Source organism: Ornithorhynchus anatinus, chromosome 3 (genome assembly GCF_004115215.2).
Source record: "Ornithorhynchus anatinus isolate Pmale09 chromosome 3, mOrnAna1.pri.v4, whole genome shotgun sequence".
NCBI lineage: Eukaryota > Metazoa > Chordata > Mammalia > Monotremata > Ornithorhynchidae > Ornithorhynchus > Ornithorhynchus anatinus.
The window spans coordinates 20,483,756-20,508,811 of NC_041730.1; the positions used below are offsets into that span (position 1 = coordinate 20,483,756).

Consider the following 25,056-nt stretch of genomic DNA (forward strand, 5'->3'; position numbering starts at 1 on the left):
TTTCTATTATAATTTAACCATTTGCTGATCATTTTCTTCTCCCCAGATTATACCCTCTCAACTACCCATTCAGTTCAGTTGTGCTCACAGCCAGCCATACAACATAGACACTATTAAAGACCTTAATGATTCATATAACCATCTTTCAATTTTCTTTTTCATCCAATTGGAAATTATTCTGTACCTCTCATTGCCAATAGTTCCTTGGGGCCAGGGATCGTGTCCTTTATCTTTATTATACTCACTTAAGGGCTTAGATCTGTGCTCTGCATACAGTAAATACTCAGAAAATACTACAGATTGATTGTTTTCTGAGCCAGTTACACAGAAAGCATATGATAACCCAAATGGTCAACAAAAAGGATAAATGTTCATTCACCTTTAAATTTCAAACTATTTCATTCTACTAGTTGGCTACAGAATTATGCAGGTGTCTTGTTCAAAGAGAAGCTTGTAAAAATGCCCTTTGGAAATAATGTTATACATCATCAAAGTGCATTGAAACTCAGGTTTACCTATTTCTAAATCATGGAAGAACTCAAATTTAAAGGAAGTGGCCTTTAAATTTTTTCAGAATTAAAGAATCAACTGGAAATTTACTCCTGGATTTTGTTTGCCCCTCCAGAGCAAAACCCACACCAGCACCCAGAGCGAAAAGCAAGTCATAAATACACAGACCAGCTGTGAGTGCAGAAGGTCTCCTCCAAGAAGCCTTCCCTGAATAACCTCTCTCTTCATTTACCTTCCCCACCCTCCCCTCCACAATAACTCTGCACTTGGCTATGTAACCTTTAAAAACTTCGGTTTTTGCCCCAGCCCCCATCATTTCTAGTACATCTCCTTATACTCTAATGTTTCCCCAGCTGTAATTTATTTTAATGTCTATCTTCCCCTGTAAACTGTCAGCTCATTATGGGCAGGAGTAATGTCTACCAATAGTAAAATGTTCCAACTGCTTAGTATAGTGGTTTGCACTCAGTAAACACTCAATAAATACGATCGAATGAAGTCCGTTGTGGGCAGGATTGTCTCTGTTCCTGTACTGTACTTTCCAAGTGCTTAGTATAGTGCTCAGCACACAGTAAGCACTCGATAAATACAAGTGAATGAAATGAATGAATGCACCGCACATGGTAAGTGCTCAAAAAACTGATTGATTGATTGATTGATTGATTGATTAACATCATCTCCTCCTGAACTCGTGTTGTGGTATTCTCACCCAGCACTGTTTTCCCAAGGGAATACTAATAATTATTATGGTACTTGTTAAACACTATGTGAGGAGCAGCATAGCTTAGTGGAAAGAGCACGAGCTTGTGAGTCAGAGTTTGAGGATTCTAATTCCCGCTCCACCACTTATCAGCTCTGTGACTTTGGGTAAGTCACTTAACTTCTCTGGGTCTAGGTTATCTCATCTGGAAAATGGGGATTAAGACTGTGAGCCCCACATCGGACAACCTGATTACCTTGCATCTACCCAGCACTTAGAACAGTGCTTCGCACATAGTAAGTGTTTAACAAATACCATCATTATTAATATTATGTGCCAAACACTGTTCTAAGAGTTGGGGTAGATTCAATTTATTCTGAGTGAACACAGTCCCTTTCCCACATGAGACTCACACTCTTATCCCCATTTTACAGATGAGGTCACTGAGGCACAGAGAGGTTAATGACTTGCCCAGGGTCACACAGCAGACAAATAGCGGTGCTGGAATTAGAACCCAGGCCCTTCTGACTCCCAGACCCATGTTCTATCCATTAAGCCATGCTCCAGTCATCCAGGTCTTAAAGGGAAACAAAGACTTCTCTCATACCCTCCTATATTCCTGTCCTTTTTGTAAGGGTTTTCTATAGTTACTGGAGGCCTAAGAGAAGTAGTAGTAATGTGATATTTGTTAAGTGCTCACTATGTGTCAAACATGTTATTTAGCACTAGAGTAGATATAAAATAATCAGCTCAATCACAGACCCTGTCTCCCATAGGACTCACAGTCTAAGTAGGAAGTAGAACAGATACTGAATCCCCATTTTAAGGACAAGGAAACTGAAGCACAGAGAAGTTAAGGGATGTGTCCAGTGTCACACTGCAACCAAGTGATTTTTATTATTATTATTATTAATAGGGTATTTGTTATTTGCTTACTGTATAAATACAAGCCGCCCCTTGCTCCTTAAGGGAAGCCGGGGTTGACATTGTATTCCATTTCTCTCCTGGGATCTAAACTTGAAATCCAGGCCAAATTCCAACCAGTGTCCTAGTTTAGTCACAGTCCTAACTCTTGCAGCATGGCCTATTGGAGATAACATGGGCCTGGGAATCAGAAGGAACTGGATTCGTATCCTGCCTCTGTCACTGGATGTGTGTGACCTTGAACAAGTCACTGAACTTCTCTGTGCCTCAGTTACATCACCTGTAAAATGGGGATTAAGTTTGTTAGTCCCATGTGGGACACAGACCTTGTCCTACTTGATTAGCTTGCATCTACCCCAGTGCCCAAGTACAGTGCCTGACACAGAGTAAGCTCTTAACAAATACCATTATAAAAAAGAAAAAAAGAAGAAAAACTCTGACCCTACTACCACGCATCATGCTTGCAAAAATCATCTTGTAGACAGTACACTACTGATTGCCAACCTGCCAAGTGAGGGGAGAATTACCTTCACATTATAACATAAAACCACAACAAAGATATCTGAACATTCTCATGGGGATTGCTCCTTAATGCTCCTCTTACTTCTACATCATATTTTTCAAACTCCATTGATATGCACATTATTGTCTCCAGCACTCTGAAAGCTACTTTTCCCAGTATTTATCTTCCATTCTAGTAGGTTTTCCATTTTATCTAAACGGCAGCCATCTCTCTATTCTGAGTTTCTTTTCCTTTCAAGCCCTAAATCCTCCCATCATAGTTCCAATTGCAGAAGAAGGTACCACCGAGAAAAGTACCCCCTTTCCTTAAATGAAAAATTTAATCTTAAATAAATCCCTTCCACGAAACAATTCCAGGCCTCCCAACTTGTTTAAAAGACCTCAGCCTGGTTAATTAGTCTCTTAGCAGTATTAGGCACCAATATTAATGCACTAAGTGATGCAAAGATGATTTTTTAATCCTTTTTTTAAGTGCTTACTGTGTGCCAGACACCGTACTAACTGCTGGGGTAGATATAAGATAATCATTTTAGACATAGTGTAGATTCCACATGGGGCTCAGAGTCTCAATTTCCATTTTACAGGATGAGGAAACTGAGGTACACAGAAAGAGGTTAACTGACTTGTCCAAGGCCACACAGCAGGGAAGTGGAAGAAAGAGGATTAGAGCCCAAATCCTCTGACTTCTAGACTTGTGGTCTTTTCACTAAGCACACTACTTCCCATTTAAAATCATAAATGCTGGTCCCCATGTCTAAAAAGAGTTTTCAACCCCCCTTCTGTGATTCATCTACCAGCAAAGAGGAACTGAGAGAATTGTATGAGTAGATCCCACTGAGAACCCTGCTTTGCCCATAACCATTTAGTAGAAAGTCTATCTGCTAAAACCCACATCTGCTATCAAAAACCGTAACTCCCTCTCCTTAGAAGCTTGTAATTAATTTTAACATCAATTGAAAACCATAATTATCTTTCCATCCCATTAAGCAGGAGTTATTTTTTTTCTTGAAAATATTTTATTTGAAATGGCATAGGATAATGGATGGCTGTATTAAATATAGGCATTGAAGTGGAGGAAGGGATGTTTACAATCTGATAAACAGTGAGAATTCTCGCTTCCCTGAGCCTAGGAGAAAAACTAGGTTGATTGTACAGAGAAGAGTTGGGTAGGTAGATTAAGCCAGATGCAGGAGGGGAAGACAGGAGATGTGGAAATCTATTTCACCTGCATGATTTTCTCTCTAAACACAGGTTACAGCACCACACCTTCTTCATGGCCGTTTTCATCTCTCTGTTCCTCAGGGTGTAGATGAGGGGATTGAACATGGGGGCGATGATGGTGTAAAAGAGAGCAAACACCTTATCCTCAGGGAAGGTCTGGGCTGGCCGGAGGTAAATGAAGATGCAGGGCAAGAAAAACAGTGCCACCACGGTGATGTGGGAAGCACAGGTGGAGAGGGCTTTGCGACGTCCTTCCAAAGAGCGGGTTCTCAGACTGGCTAAAATGGTGATGTAAGAGAAGACCAAGACTGCAAAAGAAACCAACACAATTGTCCCTGAATTGGCGAGGACTAAAAATCCAGTCACGTCAGTATCTGAGCAAGCCAGTTCCAATAGAGGGTAAACATCGCAGAAATAGTGATCGATCTTATTGGGGCCACAGAAGGGCAAAAAAATAATAAGGAGCCACTGGACCATGGAATGGAGAATTCCTCCTCCCCAGCAAACTCCAACCACTGTGGCACACCGCTGCTTGTTCATGATGACCATATAGTGTAAGGGTTTGCAGATGGCAACGTAGCGATCATAGGCCATCCCCACGAGGATGAAGATCTCAACCCCACCAAATAAGTGCATGGTGAAGAGTTGCATCATGCAGTGGCCGAAAGAGATGGTTTTCTTCTCAGACAGCAGATCTCTAACCAGTTTGGGAGTCACCGTGGAAGTGTAGCAGACGTCCATGAGGGACAAGTGGGAGAGGAAGAAGTACATGGGCTGCTTGATGAGGGAACTGCCTCTGACGGTGATGAGGATGACGAGATTCCCTAAGAGGATTGTAACGTAACAGGAGAGGAACAGCCCAAAGCAGAATATCTGCAAATTTCTGTCACTGGACAGTCCTAAGAGAACAAATTCTGTGACATTGTTCCTATTTTCCATCTTGGGAATGAGGAATATTTATCTGAAATGACTGCAAAATGAAAATATATATTTTATATTTTATATATGTAATTAAATATGACACAGTAGTGTGTTGATGTATATGAGAACCCCACAAGATAAATTTAATATCTTTGCTGAATATACAACCCTTTCATTTCTAGTGAGATGATAAAAATATTTTTATTTATTAAGTGCTTACCATGTACCAGACATTGTGGTAAGTACCAGAATACAAGTTAATCAGATAGGAAACAGTTCTTCTCCCATACACAGCTCACAATCTAAGAAGTAGGAAGAGTGGGAATCCTAACCCCGTTTTACAGCTGAGAAAACTGTAGTACCACAGAAGTAGCCTGGAAAAAACAGGGTCCTGGGAGTCACGATTTTTGGATTCTAATTCCAGCTCTGCCACCTCCCTGTTGTGTGACTTTGTCCAAATTATTTAACATCTCCATGCCTCAGTTTTTTCATCTGTAAAATGGGAATTAAATCCTTTCTCCTTCCTACTTAAACTGAGAGCCCCACATGGTACAGGGACTGTTCCTGCAATGATTATCTTGTATCTACCCCAACGATTAGCGCAATGCTTTGCATATAGGATGGCCTTAACAACTACCACAATTAAATAATAGGGATAATAATAACAATAGTGATAATAATAATAATAGTGATAATAATTATCCTGCATCTATTCTTAAGAGAAACAGTGTGGCTTAGTGGAAAGAGCCCGGGCTTGGGAGTCAGGATGTGGGTTCCAGTCCCAGCTCTGCCACCTGTCTGCTGTTACCTTGGGCAAGCCACTTCACTTCTCTGGGCCTCAGTAACCGCATCTGTAAAATGGGGATTAAAACTATGAGCCCCATGTAGGACAACCTGATTACCTTGTATCTACTCCAGCACTTAGAATACTGCTTGGCCCATAGTAAGCACTTAACAAATATCATAATAATAATAATAGTAATAATAATAATATTCTTGTGTATAACACAGAGTAAGTGTCTAACAAATACCATTATATATCAAGTAATCAATCATATTTATTGAGTGCTTAATGTTTGCAGAGCACTGTACTAGGTTCTTGGGAGGGTACATTATCACTTAATTGGTAGACACAAGCTTTGCCTGACTAGTAATATTGTTATTATGAGATTGAGTGGCTCAAGGTCACCCAGCAGTCCAGCAGTCCAGGAGCAGATCTGGGACTAAAATCCAGGTCTCCAACTAGCAATCGCATGATCTTCCCACTGGGCCCTGGTGACCAACAATAAATATATTCCTCTAGAGATCATATATGTCACATGAGAAGGTTTCAGAATTCCAACAATCTGATTTCCTGTCTCTAATAAAGCCCATCATTCATGGGATTCTTTTAAGGACCACCTGATTAGAACCAAGAAATCACATGAAAGTGTTTATTGAGACATTTTTTAAACCCTCTTTGAGATCTTCCTAAAGAGAAATGGCTGGTTAAAAAATGAATCTTATCTGTCTCATGATAGTTCAGAAATAAGCTTGTGATTTAAATGAAGACCAACATTTATAATCCATGTTCAACTTTCCAAAGACAGTCAGCGAATATGAACCTAGGTCATAGCAATCTGGCTTCTATTTTATACTAAAATGACTAGGGACCTGCACAGGAAAAGTCCAGGAGCCAAAGGGTGAGAACTAAGTGATTAAGAGAAAACTCTCATGTTATAAAAAAGAAAAAATAAACTTACCTCTTTGTTAATCTTCACACAGTGATGCATTTCTGTGTGCTTGGATCTTTATTTCCAGTTATGTGAAACAAAAGACTTTTCAGTGCTGCATCAGGACAGAACTCAGATCTCAGTGAAAGTCCAACCTTCACAATGAATGGAGGCAGTTTCCAAGAAACAGGAGTTTCTGAATCTCGAGTCATCTCCGGATTCCTGGGAGTCAGATTTATTTCCTTGGGGTTGTCTGAGCCACGCAACCTCACCCATCTATGTCTGAGCTCAGAGGGAAGAAAAAAAACAACACACAACTACAAAGTTTTCCCCTTTGACCCAGCAACTGCTTGGGGTAGAACTATCTTTGGGAAAAGCTTTGCCTAGAACAACCAGCTGTTAAAGCAAAACATATAAAGGTTCAGGGACTTTGCCAGCTCCCAAAGTCCCTGAAGATCTTCCTCATCAAAGGTGGAGGTGGACAAGCACAGGAACTTTTCTTCATCATGTTGAAAATAAGCTTGAGTATAGCTTCATAAGCACCTCAATCAATTCTATAACTTCACCCATATATTTTATTATAATTGAACTGTTTGCTGATTATTTTCTTCTCCCAGATTATACCCTCTTAACTACCTACTCAGTTCATTTGCACTGACAGCCATCCATACCCCTTAAGTACACAGAGCTTAATACGCACTGTTATTTAAAAATTTAATGATTCATTTGTCCATCTTTCCATTTTATTTTTCATCCAATTGGAAATTATTTGTGCCAGTCACCTCCAATAGATTGTAATATCTTTCAGGGCAAGGATCAACTCTTTTCCTCTAGCTTACCCCCTGAAGAGCTTATGATTGTGTTCTGCATATAATCAGCACTTAGTTAATACTATAAATTGATAGTTTCATGAGCCAGTTACAGAAAGCAAATGTATAACCCTAATGGTCAGCATAAGGAGTAAGCCTTCATACATCCTTTAACTCCCAACTATTTCATGCCACCAGTTGGCTACAGAATGATGCAGTTATGAAAACATCGAAGGAACGCACAAAATGGTTGCACATGTAATATAAACTGCTGAAAATAGACAGCAAAAGTGACTTTTTACTAGCTTCTCTTTAAGCTAGACACCTTAGCAATATTACACAGTCTACATAATTTGTGTAATTTTAGTCTGTTGCGTAATTGACATATTTGGGTTTCAAAAATTTGCAAGGAAATGAGTTAGAATTTCAGTTAAAATGATATTTAAACAATCAGCAGGAATGCCTAAGTAATGGAGAGCCTTACGTAAGTTACATTCATAAGCACTTCAGGCACTTCATGTAATTTATGTACCTGTGCAATTCACATACCTTACACGATTCCCGTACCTAATGTGCCTACTTCACCTTAAGTAATTTCCATAACTTGAGAGTCTCCCATCCACTGCCCCACTCCTCCGGCTCCCTCTGCTAACCAGAGCAATGGCGGACTGTGGTGGGGAGGAGGTTGTGGGCACTCTCCAGGCCCAAGTCCACTGCTCTTTTTTCCCTGTTCTGGAGACCCCAGTGACCCCCATCACCTCTGGGTTCAGTCTTAATGAGGAGCAAAAATTACAGCCAGATGGCAACAACCATATGACTATGGATCAGTCCCTTCAGTTCATAATAATAACTGTGGTATTTGTTAAACGCTTCCTATGTGTCAGGCACTGTACTGAGCACTGGGGTAGATACAAGGTAATAGGGTTGGACCCAGTCCTTGTCCCACACGGTGCTCACAGTCTTAATCCTCTTTTTACAGATGAGGTAACTGAGGCACAGATAAGTGAAGTAACTTGCCCAAGTTATACAGAAGACACTTGGCAGACCTGGAATTAGAATCCAGGACCTTCTGACTCCCAGGCCCGTGCTCTATTAGGCCATGCTGCTTCCCTGTGTCTTCCTACTCCTCCAAAACCACTATTCCATGCTCATCCATCTCCACATCAAACAGAAAGTCCTACCCATTTGCTTTAAGACAAACCGCCAGCTGCCTATTCCTACCTCACCTCGCTGAGCTACTCACCCCAGCCCACAAACCTTGTTCCATTTCCACCAATACACTTGAATTTATACTGGATAAAGCACTAAAATAGCCCAGCCCCACAGAATTCATGTTAATGTCCTTCCACTTGACCCATTCCTCTACATGATGTTATCTCGGTTTTTGTTTGTCTGTTTTTAATTTCTTTCCATCCTTCTAGATTGTATGCTCTGCCAACAGGCATCATATCTATTGACGACTTGGTTGCACCGTACACTTCCAAGCACTTAATAAAGTGTCTTGCACATGATAAGTGCTCAATTCATTCATTCATTCAGTCGTATTTATTGAGAGCTTATTCTATGCAGAGGAGTGTACTAAGCTCTCAAGAGAGTACAATATAACAATAAACAGACACATCCCCTGCCATTCCATTGACTGCATGAATGAGGGTGGGCAAAGATGCCTCCAAGTAGAGTCCTGCTCAGAGCCTGTAGGGTTCACCTCCGCTCTGATCAGTCCAGCCCGACCCAGTACCCTTCAGCCCTGCCCCATTCATTCCGGTCCTGCCCGGGTCTCTTCAGCTCTCTCCGGGCCACCAGACCCACACACTCAGCTCCATCTCTTCAGGGTGCCATCCCACATTACTTAGGAGAAGCCGGGTTAAAGACTTTAGCCCAATTCTTTCCTAGGATCTAAACCCAATTTGAAATCTAGCCCAAATTCCAACCAGAGCCTTAGTTGGAGTCATAGTCTTAACTCTTGCTCTGTGATCTAGTGAAGAGAACACAGGCCCCCACTCCAGACCTTATTTTACTCTGCTGCCCAGATCATTTTTCTACAAAAGACATTCAGGGCATGTTTCCCCACTCCTCAGAGAACTCCAGGGGTTGCCCATCCAACTCTGCAACAAGCAAAAACCTCTCTCCATTGACTTTAAAGCCCTCAATCACTTTGACTCCTACTACCTCACCTCGCTACTCTCCTACTACAATCCAGCCTGCACACTTCATTCCTCTAATGCTCACCTTCTCACTGTATCTCAATCTCGTCTATCTCACCGCTTTTCCCTCATCCAAGTCCTGCCTCTGGTCTGGAACGCCCTCCCTCTTCAAATCCAACAGACAATTACCTTCCCCCTCTTCAAAACCTTATTGGAGGCACATCTCCTCCAAGAAGCCTTCCCTGACTAAGCCCTCCTTTCCTCTTCCCACACTCCCTTCTGTGTCACCCTGACTTGCTCCCTTAGTTCATCTCCCTTACCAACTCCATGGCACTTATGCACATAGTCATTTTATTTATTTATATTAATGTCTGTCTCCACCTCTCTCAACTATAAACTCAATGTAGGCAGAGAATCTGTCTGTTTATTGTTGTATTGTACTTTCCCAAGCTATTACTGCAGTGCTCTGCCCACAGTAAGTGCTCAGTAAGTACAATTGAATTAATGAATGACCTGGGAATCAAAAGGACCTGGGTTCTAATCCTGTATCCTCCACTTGCCCCTTTGTGACATTTGTGAAGACACTCAACTTCTCTGTGCCTCAGTTACCTCATCCATAAAAGGGACTTTAAGCTTGTTAGCCCCATGTGGGACACAGACTGTGTCCAACCAGATTAGCTTGTACCTACCCCAGTACTTAAGTACAGTGCTCAGCACACAGTAAGCACTTAACAGATACCATTTAAATAAAAAACCCTCTGATCCTAGCACCCTCATCATGCTTCCAAAAATCAACTTGTAGGCAGTACACTTCTAATTGCTTACCTGCCAAGTGTTTAATAACGTCACATTATAACTTAATACTGTAACAAAGATATCTGTACAGTCTCATGGGGATAGTTCCTTAATGCTCCTCTGATTTCTGCATCATATTGTTCAAATTCCATGGATATTGTCTCTAGTATTTGGAAAGCTACTTTTCCCAGTATTTATCTTCCATTCTAGAAGGAAGTCCTAAATTCTCACATCCCAGAAGGTACCACCTAGGACACCATCCTTTTTCCTTAAATGAAAAACATGATCTCAAATAAATCTCTTCCATTAAGCAACTCCAGGCTTCCCCAACTCCTTTAAATGATCTCAACCTTGTGAGTTATTCCTTTAGCAAAAGATATGCACCAATAGACCGAGCAATGTACTAAGTGTTGGGATAGATAAAAGATAAACAGGTTGGACACACACTAAATCCCACATGGGACTCAGAGTCTCAATTTCCATTTCTCAGATGAGGTTACTAAGGCACACAGAAAGAAGAAAAGTGACTTGCCCAAGGTCACACAGAAGGCAAATGGCAGACCAGGATCAGAACCCAAGTTCTCTGACTCCTAGACTCTCTTTCCACAGGGAAGACTGTTTCCCATTTAAAATCTTAAATGCCAACCCCCGATGTTTGAAAAGCATTTTCAAACCCCTCTCATCAACCAGCAAGGAAGAAGTGAGGCAGTTGTATGAGTAGAACCCACTGAGACCCCTGCTTTTGTACATAAGCATTTAATAGAAACTATATCTGCTAAAACCCACATCTGCCATCACTGTGCAGCACACATCAAAGACGTAACTCCCTCTCCCTAGAAGCTTATAATTAATTTTAACATCAAATGAAGACCGTAATTAGCTTACCAACTCATTGAGCAGGAGTTATTCCTTTTCCTGAAAATATTTTATTCTAAATGACATAAATAATGGATGGCTGTATAGACATTAAGAAGGAGGAAGGGAAGTTTACAGTCTGATAAACAGTTAAAATTCAGGTTTCCACTGAGCTTATGGGGAAAAAAAACAGGTCTATTGTACAGAGAGGAGCTCGACATACAGAGCAAGTCAATAAGAAGAGAAGGAGATGTGGATATTTATTTCATCTGCCCGATTTTCCCTCCAAACGTGGCTTCCAACACCAAACCTTTCTCATGGCCATTTTCATCTCTCTGTTCCTCAGCGTGTAGATGAGGGGGTTGAACATGGGGGCGATGACGGTGTAAAAGAGAGCAAACACCTTATCTTCAGGGAAGGTCTGGGCCGGGCGGAGGTAAATGAAGATGCAGGGCAAGAAAAATAATGCCACCACGGTGATGTGGGAAGCACAGGTGGAGAGGGCTTTGCGACGTCCTTCCGAAGAGAGGTTCCTCAGGCAGACTAAAATGGTGACGTAAGAAAAGACCAAGACTATAAATGAGATCAATACAACAATCCCAGAATTGGCAAGAATTAAAAACCCAATCAAGTGAGTATCTGTGCAGGCCAGTTCCAGGAGAGGGTAAACATCGCAGAAATAGTGATCGATCTTATTGGGGCCACAGAAGGGCAAAGAGATTGCTAGGAGCAACTGTACCATGGAATGGAGAAGTCCAGCTCCCCAGCAGATTACCACCATCGTGTTGCATCTCTGCTCATTCATGACGATCATATAGCACAAGGGTTTGCAGATGGCAACATAGCGATCGTAGGCCATCCCCACAAGGATGAAAACCTCAATACTGCCAAAGAAGTGCATGTCAAAGAGCTGCATCATGCAGTCGCCGAAAGAGATGGTTTTCTTTTCAGACAGGAGATCTCTGACCAGTTTGGGAGTCACCGTGGAAGTGTAGCAGACATCCATGAGGGACAGGTGGAAGAGGAAGAAGTACATGGGTTGCTTGAAGAGGGGGCTGCCTCTGACGGTGATGAGGATGAGGAAATTTCCTAAGAGGATTGCAATGTAACAGGAGAGGAACAGTCCAAAGCAGAATATTTGCAAATTTCTATCACTGGACAGACCTAAGAGAACAAATTCTGTGACATTGTTCCTGTTATTTTCCATCCTGTGAATGAGGAGTATTTATCTGTAATGATTACAAAGGAAATGTCATAAATAGTATGTACAGAGTTGCAATAGTTTTTATTATATGTCATTTCTCACCTAAACCTAATAACCAAACTCCATCAGATAACATATTGGCAAAAATGGGAGCTTTCACATCAAAATTTTCAAATCCTCTCTATTCAACACCTCCGTCCTTCAAGTGAAAACATTCTGCAAAATGAGCCCCATTCAAATCTTGTCCATAGGAAAAAATATCGAGGAAATTAATGGCCAATGCCTTTCAGATGAATATTAAGGTCTCGGGTGCCATACCTCATTCTATCAGTTATAGCCAGCTGAAAAAAAAAATTTTTGACTCAACTGAAGCTATTTCACATTTGGGGGAAAAAAATTACATATTGATATATAAATAATCACATTCTGTCACTGTTAAACTTCAGAGGAGTTGATGTGTTTGGGATGCCTTTAAAACTTGCCTGATGGAACCTGAAGTTCTTCAGAGACTGAACTGAGGGAAGAAGCTATCAATTCTAGAAGCATCGCATTTTTTTTACTGATTATTGTGTGCAGAGCATTGTACTAAGCAATTGGGAGAGTACAATATAAAAGACACTCCCTGCCCACAAGGAGCTTAAACTCTATAAGGAGAGACAGAAATTTTAAAAATACAGATATATACATAAAAGCCTGAGGAGGGAATGAATAAAGGGTACAAATCCAAGTGCAAGGGCAATACAGAAGGAAGGGGGAGTAGGGGAAATCAGGGTTTATAATCTTAAAGAGGAAATAGAACAGGTCAACCCCATTTTTATCAATGAGGAAACTGAGTCATAGAACAGTTCAGTGACTTACCCAAAGTCTCACAGCAAACAAGTGGTAGAGGGGGGACTAACCCCAGGTCTCCTGACTCCAAGTCCTGTGATCTTAGTGGATGGGGCACAGGCCTGAGAATAGGAACGTCATGGGTTCTAATCCTGGCTCTGTCACTTGTCTGCTGGGTGGCCTTGGACAAGACACTTCATAATAATAATAATAATGTTGGTACTTGTTAAGCGCTTACTATGTGCAGAGCACTGTTCTAAGCACTGGGGTAGATACAGGGTAATCAGGTTGTCCCACGTGAGGCTCACAGTTAATCCCCATTTTACAGATGAGGTAACTGAGGCACAGAGAAGTTAAGTGACTTGCCCACAGTCACACAGCTGACAAGTGGCAGAGCTGGGATTCAAACCCATGATCTCTGATTCCCAAGCCCTGGCTCTTTCCACTGAGCCACGCTGCTTTTCTGCTTCACATCTCTGTACCTCAGTTCCCTCATCTGTAAAATGGGGATTGACACTGTGAGCCCCAAGTGGGACAGGGACTGAGTCCAACCTGATTTTGCTTGCAACTACCCCAGAGCTTAGAACAGTGCTTGGTACATAGTAAGCGTTTCACAATTCTCTCTTTATATGCCACTGACTGACTTTGGATATGACAAAAAAAAGAGGTGATTGATATTGCTATATCAAATGTTTTGGTTTTTTTCTGACAAAGTCTGAGTACAGTGGACACAAGACACCATACTAACATAGGAAGGGGGTGATTCAAAGCCTGAAATGTGAATTTTGGTCCAGATGACTTCCCCCAGCGAAAGATATAGTTTACACAGCTTCATCTACTGTGCTAAAATCAGAACGTGTATGTGACTTTCAAGGACCTGATGCCAATTTCCCAGCAGATAAATGCTAGAATGAACAGAATTTTATCCCAAAAGAATATATCTCTTACCCAGGAAAATGCACCAGTCCTTGAAAAGGAAATTCTCTGTTGCACTCAAAGACAAACCTCATTATGGGCAGAGAATGTCACTGTTTATCGTTGTATTGTACATTCCCAAGTGCTTAGTACAGTGCTCTCCACACAGTAAGTGCTTAATAAATAAGATTGAATGATGAACAAAACCCTTTTTTATAGATAGTCAATACCTAGAACAAGGAGATAATAAGAATCAGTATGACAAACATACTCCCCTACCATCTCACTAAAGGATTTCTCGGTGGTTCTCTGGTCAGTTTGCCAGTTCCTTTCTTGGGAACCATTAAAGGTTTTCAGGGCAACGTAGAAAACACTGCTGAATCTTTCGATTACTTAAAAAAATGAAGTACTTACAGAGAAGCAACTTCTTAGAAACCAGAGGTTCCGAGAATCAAATTCTGGTTTTCATGAGTGAAACTGGGAAAAAGTCTCTCTGACCTTTTTCTTCATCCAGTTGGGTCTGAGTACAGAAAACACTCAATGAGGCTAAGCCAGGAGCTCCCATCCTTGATTCCGCTAATGCTCAGAGCAGAAACTGTCTTGGGACAATCTTTGCTGAACAGACTCGGTATATTTAAAGGCACTTAAAGGTCCAGGGAATGACTTACGGGGAAGACTCCAGGGAGGGAATCTGGAAATTTGCCCCATTGGTAATAATATTTGTTAAGCTCTTATTACGTGACAGGCACTGTAGTAAGCATTGGGAAGATGGAAGCTAATCAGGTTGGACACAGTTCTTGTCCCACATGGGACTCACAGCATTACTTCCCATTTTACAAATGAGGTGACCGAGGCCCAGAAAAGTTAAGTGACTTGCCCAAGGTCACACAACTGACAAGTGGTGGAGCTGGTATTAGAACCTACTCCCAGGTCCGTTATCTATCCAGTTGTATCAGAAATATCAGAATCAACAAAATAACAATAATAATTATTATTTTTGTATTTGTTAAGTACTTACCATATGCCCGTGTCTTTTTGGGGATTGGCTCTAACTTGGATGTGGATGTGCTGTCAATCCAGAAACTTTCTCTCATGCTCTTGATTTCCATTTTAGTGAACTGTTTGACCTCTGCACCATTCTGTCTCAGTCTTCTGTTTCTGAGCTTTGAGCAAGGACAACATATTATAAAGAGAGATTTGCTCCCTTTACCATTGGTCTTTTTGGAAACAATCATTGGGAACCACACGGCTGAAATCAGGCAAGTTCTGGGTGGGAGGCATTTGTAGAGTTGAGGAGCTAATTTCTTCAAAGATAGCAAAGATAATCTTGGATCCTCTTCTCTCCCAGTTTCTTGAATTACTATATTTCATTTTGGTAAACCCATCTCGAAGATGCAGAGTACCAAGGGCAATTTATACCCAACCTTCAACCTTCTCCTCCACCTAACTTCCCGTCACAACTGATAGCACAGCTACCCTCCCCGTTCCTATCACCCACAATTGTGGGTTTATCCTTGATTCCTCTCTCATTCCCCATAGTCATTCTAAATTCAAATCCTCCTTAAGAGAAACCTTCCTCCATATACCCAAGTTCCTGGAGGAAGGCAGGAGGAAAGTGGGGAGTAACAGGATGGATGCAGGAAAGGGTAGAGCAAGGCACAGTGAGAATCAAACATTCATATTTATTGGGTGCTTATCTTGTGCAGAGCACTTTACTAAGCAAAGAGTATAATATAAGAGAGTTGGTGGTCACAGTCCCTGCCCCCAGTAAGCTTACAATCTACGGGGGAGGACAGACATTAGTATACATAAATAATTATGAATATGTACACAAGTGGTGGAAGGCTGAGGATAGAGTAAGTAAAAGTTGCAAATCCCAGTACAAGAAGGATGAGGAAATGAGAGGGAGTAGGGAAAATGAGGGTTTAGTCAAGGAAGGCCTCTTGCATGAAATGTGAGTTTGATTAGACTTGAAGGTGGAGAAAGTGGTGGTCTGTCTTAAATAAAGGAGGAGGAAGTTCCAGGCCAGAGGCAGGATGTGGGCGAGGAGTCAGTGATGAGACAGACGAGATCAATTTACAGTAAATATGTTGGTGTGAGAGGATCGAAGTAAGCGTGCTGGGTTCTAGTAGGAAATCAGGGAGGTAAGATAGGAGGGGACAAGGTTGTTGACCGGTCTAAAGCCGAGGGTAAGGTGGTTCTGTTTGATGCAGAGATGAATGGGCAACCACTAGAGGTTCTTGAGGAGTGCTGAAACAAGGACTGAATGGTTTTGTAAAAAAATGATCCAGGCAATGGAGTGAAGTATGGACTAGAGTGGAGAGAGGCAGGAGGAAGGGAGGTCAGAATGGAGGCTGATGCACTAATCAAGGAGGGATAGGATAAGATCTTGGATCAAGATATTAGCAGCTTGGATAGAGAGGAAAGGATAGAATTTAACTATTTGAGAAGGTAGAACCTACAGGATTTAGTGACAGTTAATATGTGCATTGAATAGGAGAGATAATTTGAGGAGAAGGCCAAAGTTACAGCCTGTGAGACAGAGAAGCAGCATGGCCTAGTAGATAAAGCACAGGGCTGGGAATCAGAAGGATCTGGGTTCTATTTCTGGATCTGCCACTTGGCTGCTGTGTGACCTTGGGCAAGTCACTTAACTTCTCTGTGTCTCAGTTACCTCATCAGTAAAATAAGGATTAAGACAGTGAGTGTTGTGTGAGACATGAACTGCATCCAGCCTGATAAACTCATATCTACCCCAGTGTTTAGTGCAGTGTCTGGCACAGAGTAAGTGTTTAACGAATGCCATTTAAAAAAAAGGGAAGATGGTGAAAGTGATGGGAGAGTCACAGGGAGGAAATGGTTTGGGTGGGAAAACAAGGAATTCTGTTTCAGACATGTGAAATTTGAAATGTTGGCTGGACACCCAAGTAGAGATGTCCTGAAGGCAGGAGGAAATACAAGACTACAGGGAAGGAGGAAGACTGGGGCTGGAGATGAGCTTGGGAGGGGCAGAGGGAATAAACTGGGTTGTTGTGACAAGACCAGACATGTAAGGGTAATACGGCTGGAGATTCTTGAAAACACTGGGAAGCAGTGGAAAGAGCATGGGTCTGGGAGCCAGAGGACCTGAGTTCTAATCCCGATTCCCCAACTACTTGCCTGCTGTGTGACCTTGGGCAAGTCACTTAACTTCTCTGGGCCTCAGTCTCCTCAACTGTAAAATGGGGATGAAATGCCTGTTGCCCCTCCTATTTAGACTGTGGGCTCCATGTATATGTCAGGGAATGTGTCTACCAGCTCTGCTACACTGTATTCTCCCCAGTCCTTACATAGTCAGCACTTAACAAATACCCAAAAAAGGAGGTTTTGCTTATTGCATCTAACTCCTGGGCATCATACAAAGATGACCAACTAGGAAGTTCACCCTGAGAGACGGTAATCGTGGAAATGCCCGGATCTGTTGGTCAGTAGTGGTGTCTCCTGAATTTGGTGGTATGGATAATAATAACAACAATAATAATAATTGAATTTCGTGATTTGTATACCTTTAGAGCCGAATGTAAAGTTCATTCATTCGTATTTAATGAGTGCTTACTGTGTGCAGAACACTGTACTAAGCGCTTGGGAGAGTATAACACAACAATAAATAGATATATTCCCTGCCCACAATGAGCTTACAGTCTGGGGAGGTGGGGGGATAGACATTAAAATAAATTTCAGATATGTACATAAGTGCTGTGGGGCTGGGAAAGGGGAAGAACACAGAGAGCAAATCAGGGTGACGCAGAAGGGAGTGGGAAAAGAGGAAAGGGGGGCTTAATCTGGGAAGGCCTCTTGGAGGAGTTGGGCCTTCAGTGAGGCTTTGAAGAGAGGGAGAGTAATTGTCTGTCAGATTTGAGGAGGGAGAGAGACAAAGGTAAATGAGATGTTACTGGTTCTGTTTTTTTCTTAAGAATGCTTTCTTGTACCATACTTTCCTTATGGCAGTCTTCATTTCCAGATTTCTCAAGGTGTAGATGAATGGATTCAGCATGGGAGCAAGTACAGTGTAAAGCACAGCAAACACTTGATCCTCATTGATGGCGTTAGGAGGAAGAGTGTAGGTGAAAATACAAGGGACAAAAAATATAACCACAACAGTGATGTGGGAGCTGCACGTGGAAAGGGCTCTGTAACGATCTGAAGCCGAATATGTTCTTAGGTTATATAGTATGACAGCATAAGAAATCACCAAGATGAAGAAAGTTACCAAAGAAACCATCCCTGAATTGGCAACCACTAAAATGTTGATAGTATGGGTGTCAGTACAGACCAGTTTCAGAAGGGGCTTGACATCACAGAAAAAATGATCTACCTGATTGAGGTCACAGAAAGATAAGTTGGCTACCATGAGAGTTTGGGCAAATGAATGCAGAAGGGCTAACCCACAGGCAGCCAGGATTAATAGGTGGCATGTCAGCTTGTTCATGATTGCCATGTAGCGTAGGGGTCTGCAGATCGCCACGTAACGGTCGAAAGCCATTCCCACGAGAATGAAGATCTCAACCCCGCCGAAGAAATGCACAGCAAAGAGTTGAGCCATACAGTTGGAAAAAGAAATTGTTTTGCTCCCACCAAGTAGGTTTCGGATCATCTGGGGAACAACAGTGGAGGTATAACAGAGATCCATGGCAGACAACAGACTGAGAAAGAAATACATAGGCTGGTCGATCAGGTGGCTACATCTGATGGTGATGAAAATGAGAAGATTTCCCAAGAAGACTATAAGGTAACATGTTAAGAACAGGATGGAGCACAGTGTTTGTACCTCCAGGTTTGGGGAAAATCCCATGAGAACAAATTCAGTGACGTTGTTGTCCATGTGTTCCGTGAAATCAGTGAGGGTGCAGGAAAGCTTTAAATGCTCTGAAATAATACCAGATATACAAAATTAATCAATTGTTTTCAATGGCTCGTTCATGTAAGTGATTCCTTACCTTAGAGGACTGTGGTTCTAATCCAAGCTCTGTCATGTACCCACTGTGTGACCTTGGGCAAGTCCCTTCACTTCTTTGTGCCTTAGTTTCCTCATCCACAAAATGGGGATTCAATACCTGTTCTCCCTTCTACTTAGACTATGAAGCCTATGTGGGATCAGGTTATCTTGCACTTACCCCAGTGCTTAGCACAGTGCTTACCAAATAGCGGCACAAGAAGCAGCATGGCTCAGTGGAAAGAGCACAGGCTTAGGAGTCAGGGGTTGTGGATTCTAATCCCAGATCCTCCACCTGACAGCTGTGTGATCTTGGGCAAGTCACATAACTTCTCGGTGCCTCAGTTCCCTCATCTGTAAAATGGGGATTACGACTGTGAGCCTCACGTGAGACAACCTGATTACCCTGTGTCTACCCCAGCACTTAGAACAGTGCTCGGCACATAGTAAGCGCTTAACAAATACCAACATTAGTAGTAGTAGTAGATAGATCATTATCTTAGAATATTTTCATTCCAATTCAGAACTTCAATTCAACTTGACTGCTGCACCACAAAGCAAGTTGTAATCATTTCTAAAAATAGTGAAATCTAGAATGAAACAAAAATATTCCAATTGCTAAATGGTACAGGAGGAATCCCTCCAGATACGAGAAGAGGTTCGTCATACCGTACAAATGTTCACCTGATGAATGGGCCTGCAGAGTGAGGGAGTAAGATGACTCACAAGATCTGCAATCCACGGAAGCTTTACCGAGGCATCTGTAGAAGTCAAAGGGGAAGACTTGACTTCCTGCCGAATGCCATCTTGGCCGCCTCCTCCCAGTCATCTCCCCAACACATTCAACCCCTGGCAGCTGAGCTCCTCATCTTCCCTTTGGTCACTGCCCAGTGATGTTGTAACGTAGATAGTTGGTTCCAAGCAGCTTATCTCACCCAATGACCTAGGTCAACACCTGTGGCCAGGAGTATCCCAAAGGAATCTGCAGCCTTGAGAGGCTTTCTGGAGGCCAAGGAATTTGGCAACGAGAATCAGTGTGGCCTAGCGGATAGAGCATGGGCCCAGAAGTCAGAAGAACCTGGGTTCTAAACCTGGCTCTGCCACTCATCTGCTGTTGTGACCTTGGGAAATCACTTCACTTCCCTGTACCTCAGTTACCTCATCAGTAAAATGAGAAGTAAAACTTGTGAGTCCCATATGGAACGGGGACTAAGTTCAACCTGATTACCTCATATCTACCCCAGTGCTTAGCACAGTGATTGGCACATGGTAAGTGCTTAACAAGTACCATAAAAAAGAAGAATGAAGAAGAGAGAAGATTTGGAAGAGCAGGAAGAGAAAAAGGAAGAGAAAGAGGTCCCCAATAAATATTTCCAAGGCTAGAAAAGGCAGTAAAATGAAAATTCCTTTTGAAGTAAACAAGAATGACATAGAAAAAGAGAGAGAGAGAGAGCATATTTCCAAAATTCACTTTACCTTTAGATGAAAAGATTTCAGTGATGTTAAAACATAGTCTTTTTTTCTTTTTTTCCTAGGGAAAAAATGCTCTAGGAAGGTTGATTTCCATGCCCCAGCCTGGGTAGTAAGGCTGCTGTGGGAAAGGGGATAGGATCCTCCTACAGTGAGGTTTCTAAACACTGCACCTGTCAGCTCTGAACAGATATTTGGGGACGGCCTCGATAGGGCAATTTTTTAAGCGTCATCTTCTTCCTTCCTTGTCATCATCCGCATGACCAGCAATACCTGAACATTGGGTCTGAACAGCTGTGCCGGAAAGTTCCGCCCAGGACCCTGTCAGTTGCAGCTGCTCATAAACAGAATCCATGTGGCAAACAAAAATAATGCCACATCTGAACACACCCTGGTGTGTTTGGGGGTGAATGAATAGAATACCTTTTTCCCATGGGCCAAAGTCTTGAAAGTCCTGTCCTGTCCAGGTGAAATTCCTTTATGGAATTGCCCCCCACTAGTCAAAGATTCATGTTCTTTTCCTCCAAGTGTATCCACTGTGGGCAGGAAAGGTGTCTGTTCGTTGTCGTACTGTACTCTCCTAAATGCCTGGTACAGTGTTCTGCACACAGTAAGTGTGCAATAAATACAACTGACTGACAGGTCCAGCTTACCCTAGAGCCAGCTGAGGTGCCCGTCACTCCTAAAGGACAGCAATAATTTCTTAGAAGTCAAAATGGCCTGAGCCTGCTAAGTCATTCTTTCTCATCTTCCTGAGATCAAGAACAGAAAAGTTGGTAGGTGGCACCCAGTTCTCTGCTGAATCAGTCCAAAAAATCAGCCGGAAAATACTTAAAGGCATCTGAAGACTCAAAGGAACCAGTCTCCAAGGGGCCTCATAACGGTCCAGCCATAGTGAATGAGCCTAATGAACTTGGTATCAGTTTCATCATCTGATGAAGGAAGCTTACCTGTTTTTCTTTTCAGTTGCTTCCTTTCTAATTCAGGTAACCAAATCTCAGCTATTGCCAGAGAAGCAGCGTTGCTCAGTCGAAAGAGCATAGACTTAGGAGTCAGATGTCATGGGTTCAAATCCCAGCTCAGCTGCTTGTCAGCTGTGTGACTTTGGGCAAGTCACTTGACTTCTCAGTGCCTCAGTTACCTCATCTGTAAAATGGGGATTAAGACTGTGAGCCCCACGTGGGGCAACCTGATCACCTTGTATCCTCTCCAGTGCAAATTCTATTATTAATAATAATATTAATACATACTAAAAAATCCAGAAGAGCCAAATGAAAGGCCAGCATGATGAGTTCTTCTCCTCATCTTCTCCAACTCACCCTTCCACTCTCTCTCTCTCTTTTTCTTAATGGTATGAGCTAAGTGCTCACTATGGGCCAGGCACTGTACAAAACAAAGGGGTAGACACAAGATCATCAGGTAAGACACTATCCATGTTCCACACAGCACGCACAGTCTTAATCCCCATTTTATAGAGGAGGTAACTGAGGCACAGAAAAAAGAAATGACTTGCCTGAGGCCACTCAGCAGATAAGTGGAGGAGTCAGGATTAGAACCCAGACCTGTGCTCTTTCCACTAGGCAACATTGCTTCTCTTCTTTCTTCTCCCTTCTAGTTCCCTTCATATTTACTCCAACTATATTGTTTCTGCTTTCTACTAATCAGTTCCTTCTTGCCTCATCAAATTGTGCATTCCAAACACTCAGTATAGTGTTCTGCACATAGTAAGCACTCAATAAATATTATTGAATGACTCTTAGCCTCCCCTCAAGTCCTCTTGATCTAGTCTTGAGCCCCACGTGGGACAACCTGATCACCCTGTATCAACCCCAGCACTTAGAACAGTGCTCAGCACATAGTAAGCACTTAACAAATACCAACATTATTATTATTAGTCCTCCCCTAAACTCTATGTAGAGGTGTGTGTTTGTACTGAGAGAGCCAAACATCTCATTCACTGAACTAAAATCAGATGGTCAGTGGCCAAGTTAACTTAAGAGATCTGATAGGTTTGGTTTGTGAAACCCCTCAGCGACAGGGTCAGGGTCTAATTCCCACCCCCAGACCTTAATACAGTGGTCCCCACACAGTGAGTGTTTAACAAATGCTGTTACTACTACTCTAAACCATTCCTTTGATTTCAAATGTTGGGAGAGTCAGTGTCTTGTTGCAAATGTATCTGTTCAGGTCTTAGTCCCTTTATTACGTTTTGTTGTTGATGACCATGGCAAGATTCCATCATAAAGCGTGCCATAAAGGTAGACAAGGTGTATTTTCATTGATTAATCTCTATATACAAGTCCCCATTATTGCCTAATACCATACACATGTGGCTGGTTAATGAATGATGCTTGAATCTTTTTTGGCCATTTGTGGACTGCCATAGGCTTAGATTGCAATGGGTTTGGAGTTTAAAGCTAAAAAGGACCATCATTTTAGTCTTAACCTAAACAATTATAATCTAAAGTTGGAACTAGTCACATAGTGTATGGTGATGGAGAGAGAGACAGGGAGGAAAAGGGAAAGGGAGAGAGGGAGAAAGGGAGAGGGAAGAAGGGAAAGAGGGAGAAAGAGAAAATTGCAGCACTCTCACCCACTATATTGCTATACTGTACTTTCCCAAACTCTTAGTACAATGCTCTGCACATAATAAAGGGCTCAATAAATATGATTAATTGATTGTTAGGGTCAGAAAATATACATATATGTATATATATTTATGGTAGGGAAATAGTAAAGAATAAATCATCTGCTTCCCTCTTTAGTTTCCAATTCTGCTTTATCAGCCTGAGGGATTATTGCAGTCCACTTTTCTTAGTACTGGGAAATTGGATAATAACAATAATAATAAAGATAATAATATTCATTCAGTGTCTAGTAGGTGTCCAATAATAATAATAATGGTATTTGTTAAGCGCTTACTATGTGTCAAGCACTGTTCTAAGCACTGAGGGGGATACAAGGTAATCAGGTTGTCCCATGAGAGGCTTACAGTCTTAATTCCCATTTTACATATGAGATAACTGGGGCACAGAGAAGTTGGGACTTACCCAAAGTCATACAGCTGACAAGTGGCAGAGCCAGGATTAGAAGCCATGACCTCTGACTCACAAGTCCGGCTCTTTCCACTGAGCCATATTGCTTCTCTAAGTGCAGGGGTAGAGACAAAATAATCAGATGGACATAGTCCCTGTTCTAGACAGGGATCACAATCTAAGGGGTTGGGAAAGCAGGTCTCTGATTCCTCTTTTCGGCTGAGGAAACTGAGGCTAAGAGCAAGTAAGCAACTTGTGGAAAGTCACACAGGTTAGTGATGAAGCTGGGATTTGAACTTGGATCTCCTAACTCTGAGTCCCGTGCTTCTTTCCATTTGGCTACACAATTGGGATAAGGTGTTCCAGTCTTGATATCTTCCAGGCCTACTTCCTTTCATGCAATGAAGGGGAAAAAAATCACCCAGTTTTATGAATATTAAAGGCAAAATTGAGACCGAAAGCCAGCAATGGTCCTCTAACGATTTCCTTCAAGATCAGTTTTCAAGTGAATTTATGTTGGATTTGCAAGCTTTAGCATATTAACAATAATAATTAATTATGGTATTTGTTAAGCCCTTACTCTGTGCTGGCCACTGAATTAAGCCCTGGATACTAGTCTCTTAATTTTTCGGAGCCAGGGTCAGAAGTGTGAGGGAGAAATTATGGTAAATGCAGGGAAGACAAATGCAAAATCTGCAGAGCAAATGAATTTTTCAGGTCTGAATATTTTTGAAAGTTATTTGCAAAGGTAACTTAGTGTCTCACTGAGGGGAACCATGATGCCACAAGCACATTGAAAAGAATCAAACAAAAAACCTGGTTTTATTTTTTTATTACAAGACAATGACTGTTCCAGTAGCCAATACACATGCAAATAATAATAATGATAATAATAATAATGTTGATATTTGTTAAGCGCTTACTATGTGCAGAGCACTGTTCTAAGCGCTGGGGTAGATATAGGATAATCAGAGGTTGTCCCACATAAGACTCACAGTATTAATCCCTATTTTACAGATGAGGAAACTGAGGCCCAGAGAAGTGAAGTGACTTACCCACAGTCACACAGCTGACAAGTGGCAGAGCTGGGATTTGAACCCATGACTATCACTGACAATTGTTCTGAAGAAGGACAGGAAGAGTTCCATGATCTTGAAGATTTTGGAAGAGGGGTAGCCTTTACAGAAGCCCACCACAGAATGGATGATACCTGTGTGATGTTAACCCTGCCACAAAGAGACCAGACATGCTGATGATCATTTGATCTACACGATATCAAGGATCATGTCTACTAACTCTGTGGTACTGTATGCTCCCAAGCACTTAGTACAGTGCTCTGAACACTGTAAGCACTCAATAAATACCACTGATTGATTGGTACTAGAAGAGGGCCTGAAAAGACAACCTGTGGGTATGCTAATGTGGACTAATGTGGGCAGAAAACACAAGCTAATGCTGATGCATAATGCTGTGCTAAAGTGTACAGAAAACATGAGATACGGAAGTCAATTTTATGCGT

General features: G+C 41.9%; 3 protein-coding genes across 3 annotated transcripts; all 3 read right to left on the minus strand.

Moving 5' to 3' along the window:
* Positions 1 to 576: 576 nt before the first annotated feature.
* On the minus strand, positions 577 to 4,816 carry LOC100682242 (olfactory receptor 4P4-like). Its single transcript, XM_016227210.2, has 2 exons — positions 3,918 to 4,816; positions 577 to 619 (listed from the first exon to the last, which is right to left on the minus strand). The coding sequence occupies exons 1-2, from the start codon at positions 4,814 to 4,816 to the stop codon at positions 577 to 579; spliced, it is 942 nt and encodes a 313-aa protein (XP_016082696.2).
* A 6,562-nt stretch (positions 4,817 to 11,378) lies between these two features.
* Positions 11,379 to 12,320, minus strand: LOC100077922 (olfactory receptor 4P4-like). The gene has a single exon (XM_029059217.1). It carries the CDS (start codon positions 12,318 to 12,320, stop codon positions 11,379 to 11,381), a length of 942 nt encoding a protein of 313 aa, XP_028915050.1.
* Positions 12,321 to 17,988: 5,668 nt separating this feature from the next.
* On the minus strand, positions 17,989 to 18,921 carry LOC114810010 (olfactory receptor 4P4-like). Its single transcript, XM_029059222.1, has one exon. The coding sequence runs from the start codon at positions 18,919 to 18,921 to the stop codon at positions 17,989 to 17,991; it is 933 nt and encodes a 310-aa protein (XP_028915055.1).
* Positions 18,922 to 25,056: the final 6,135 nt, after the last annotated feature.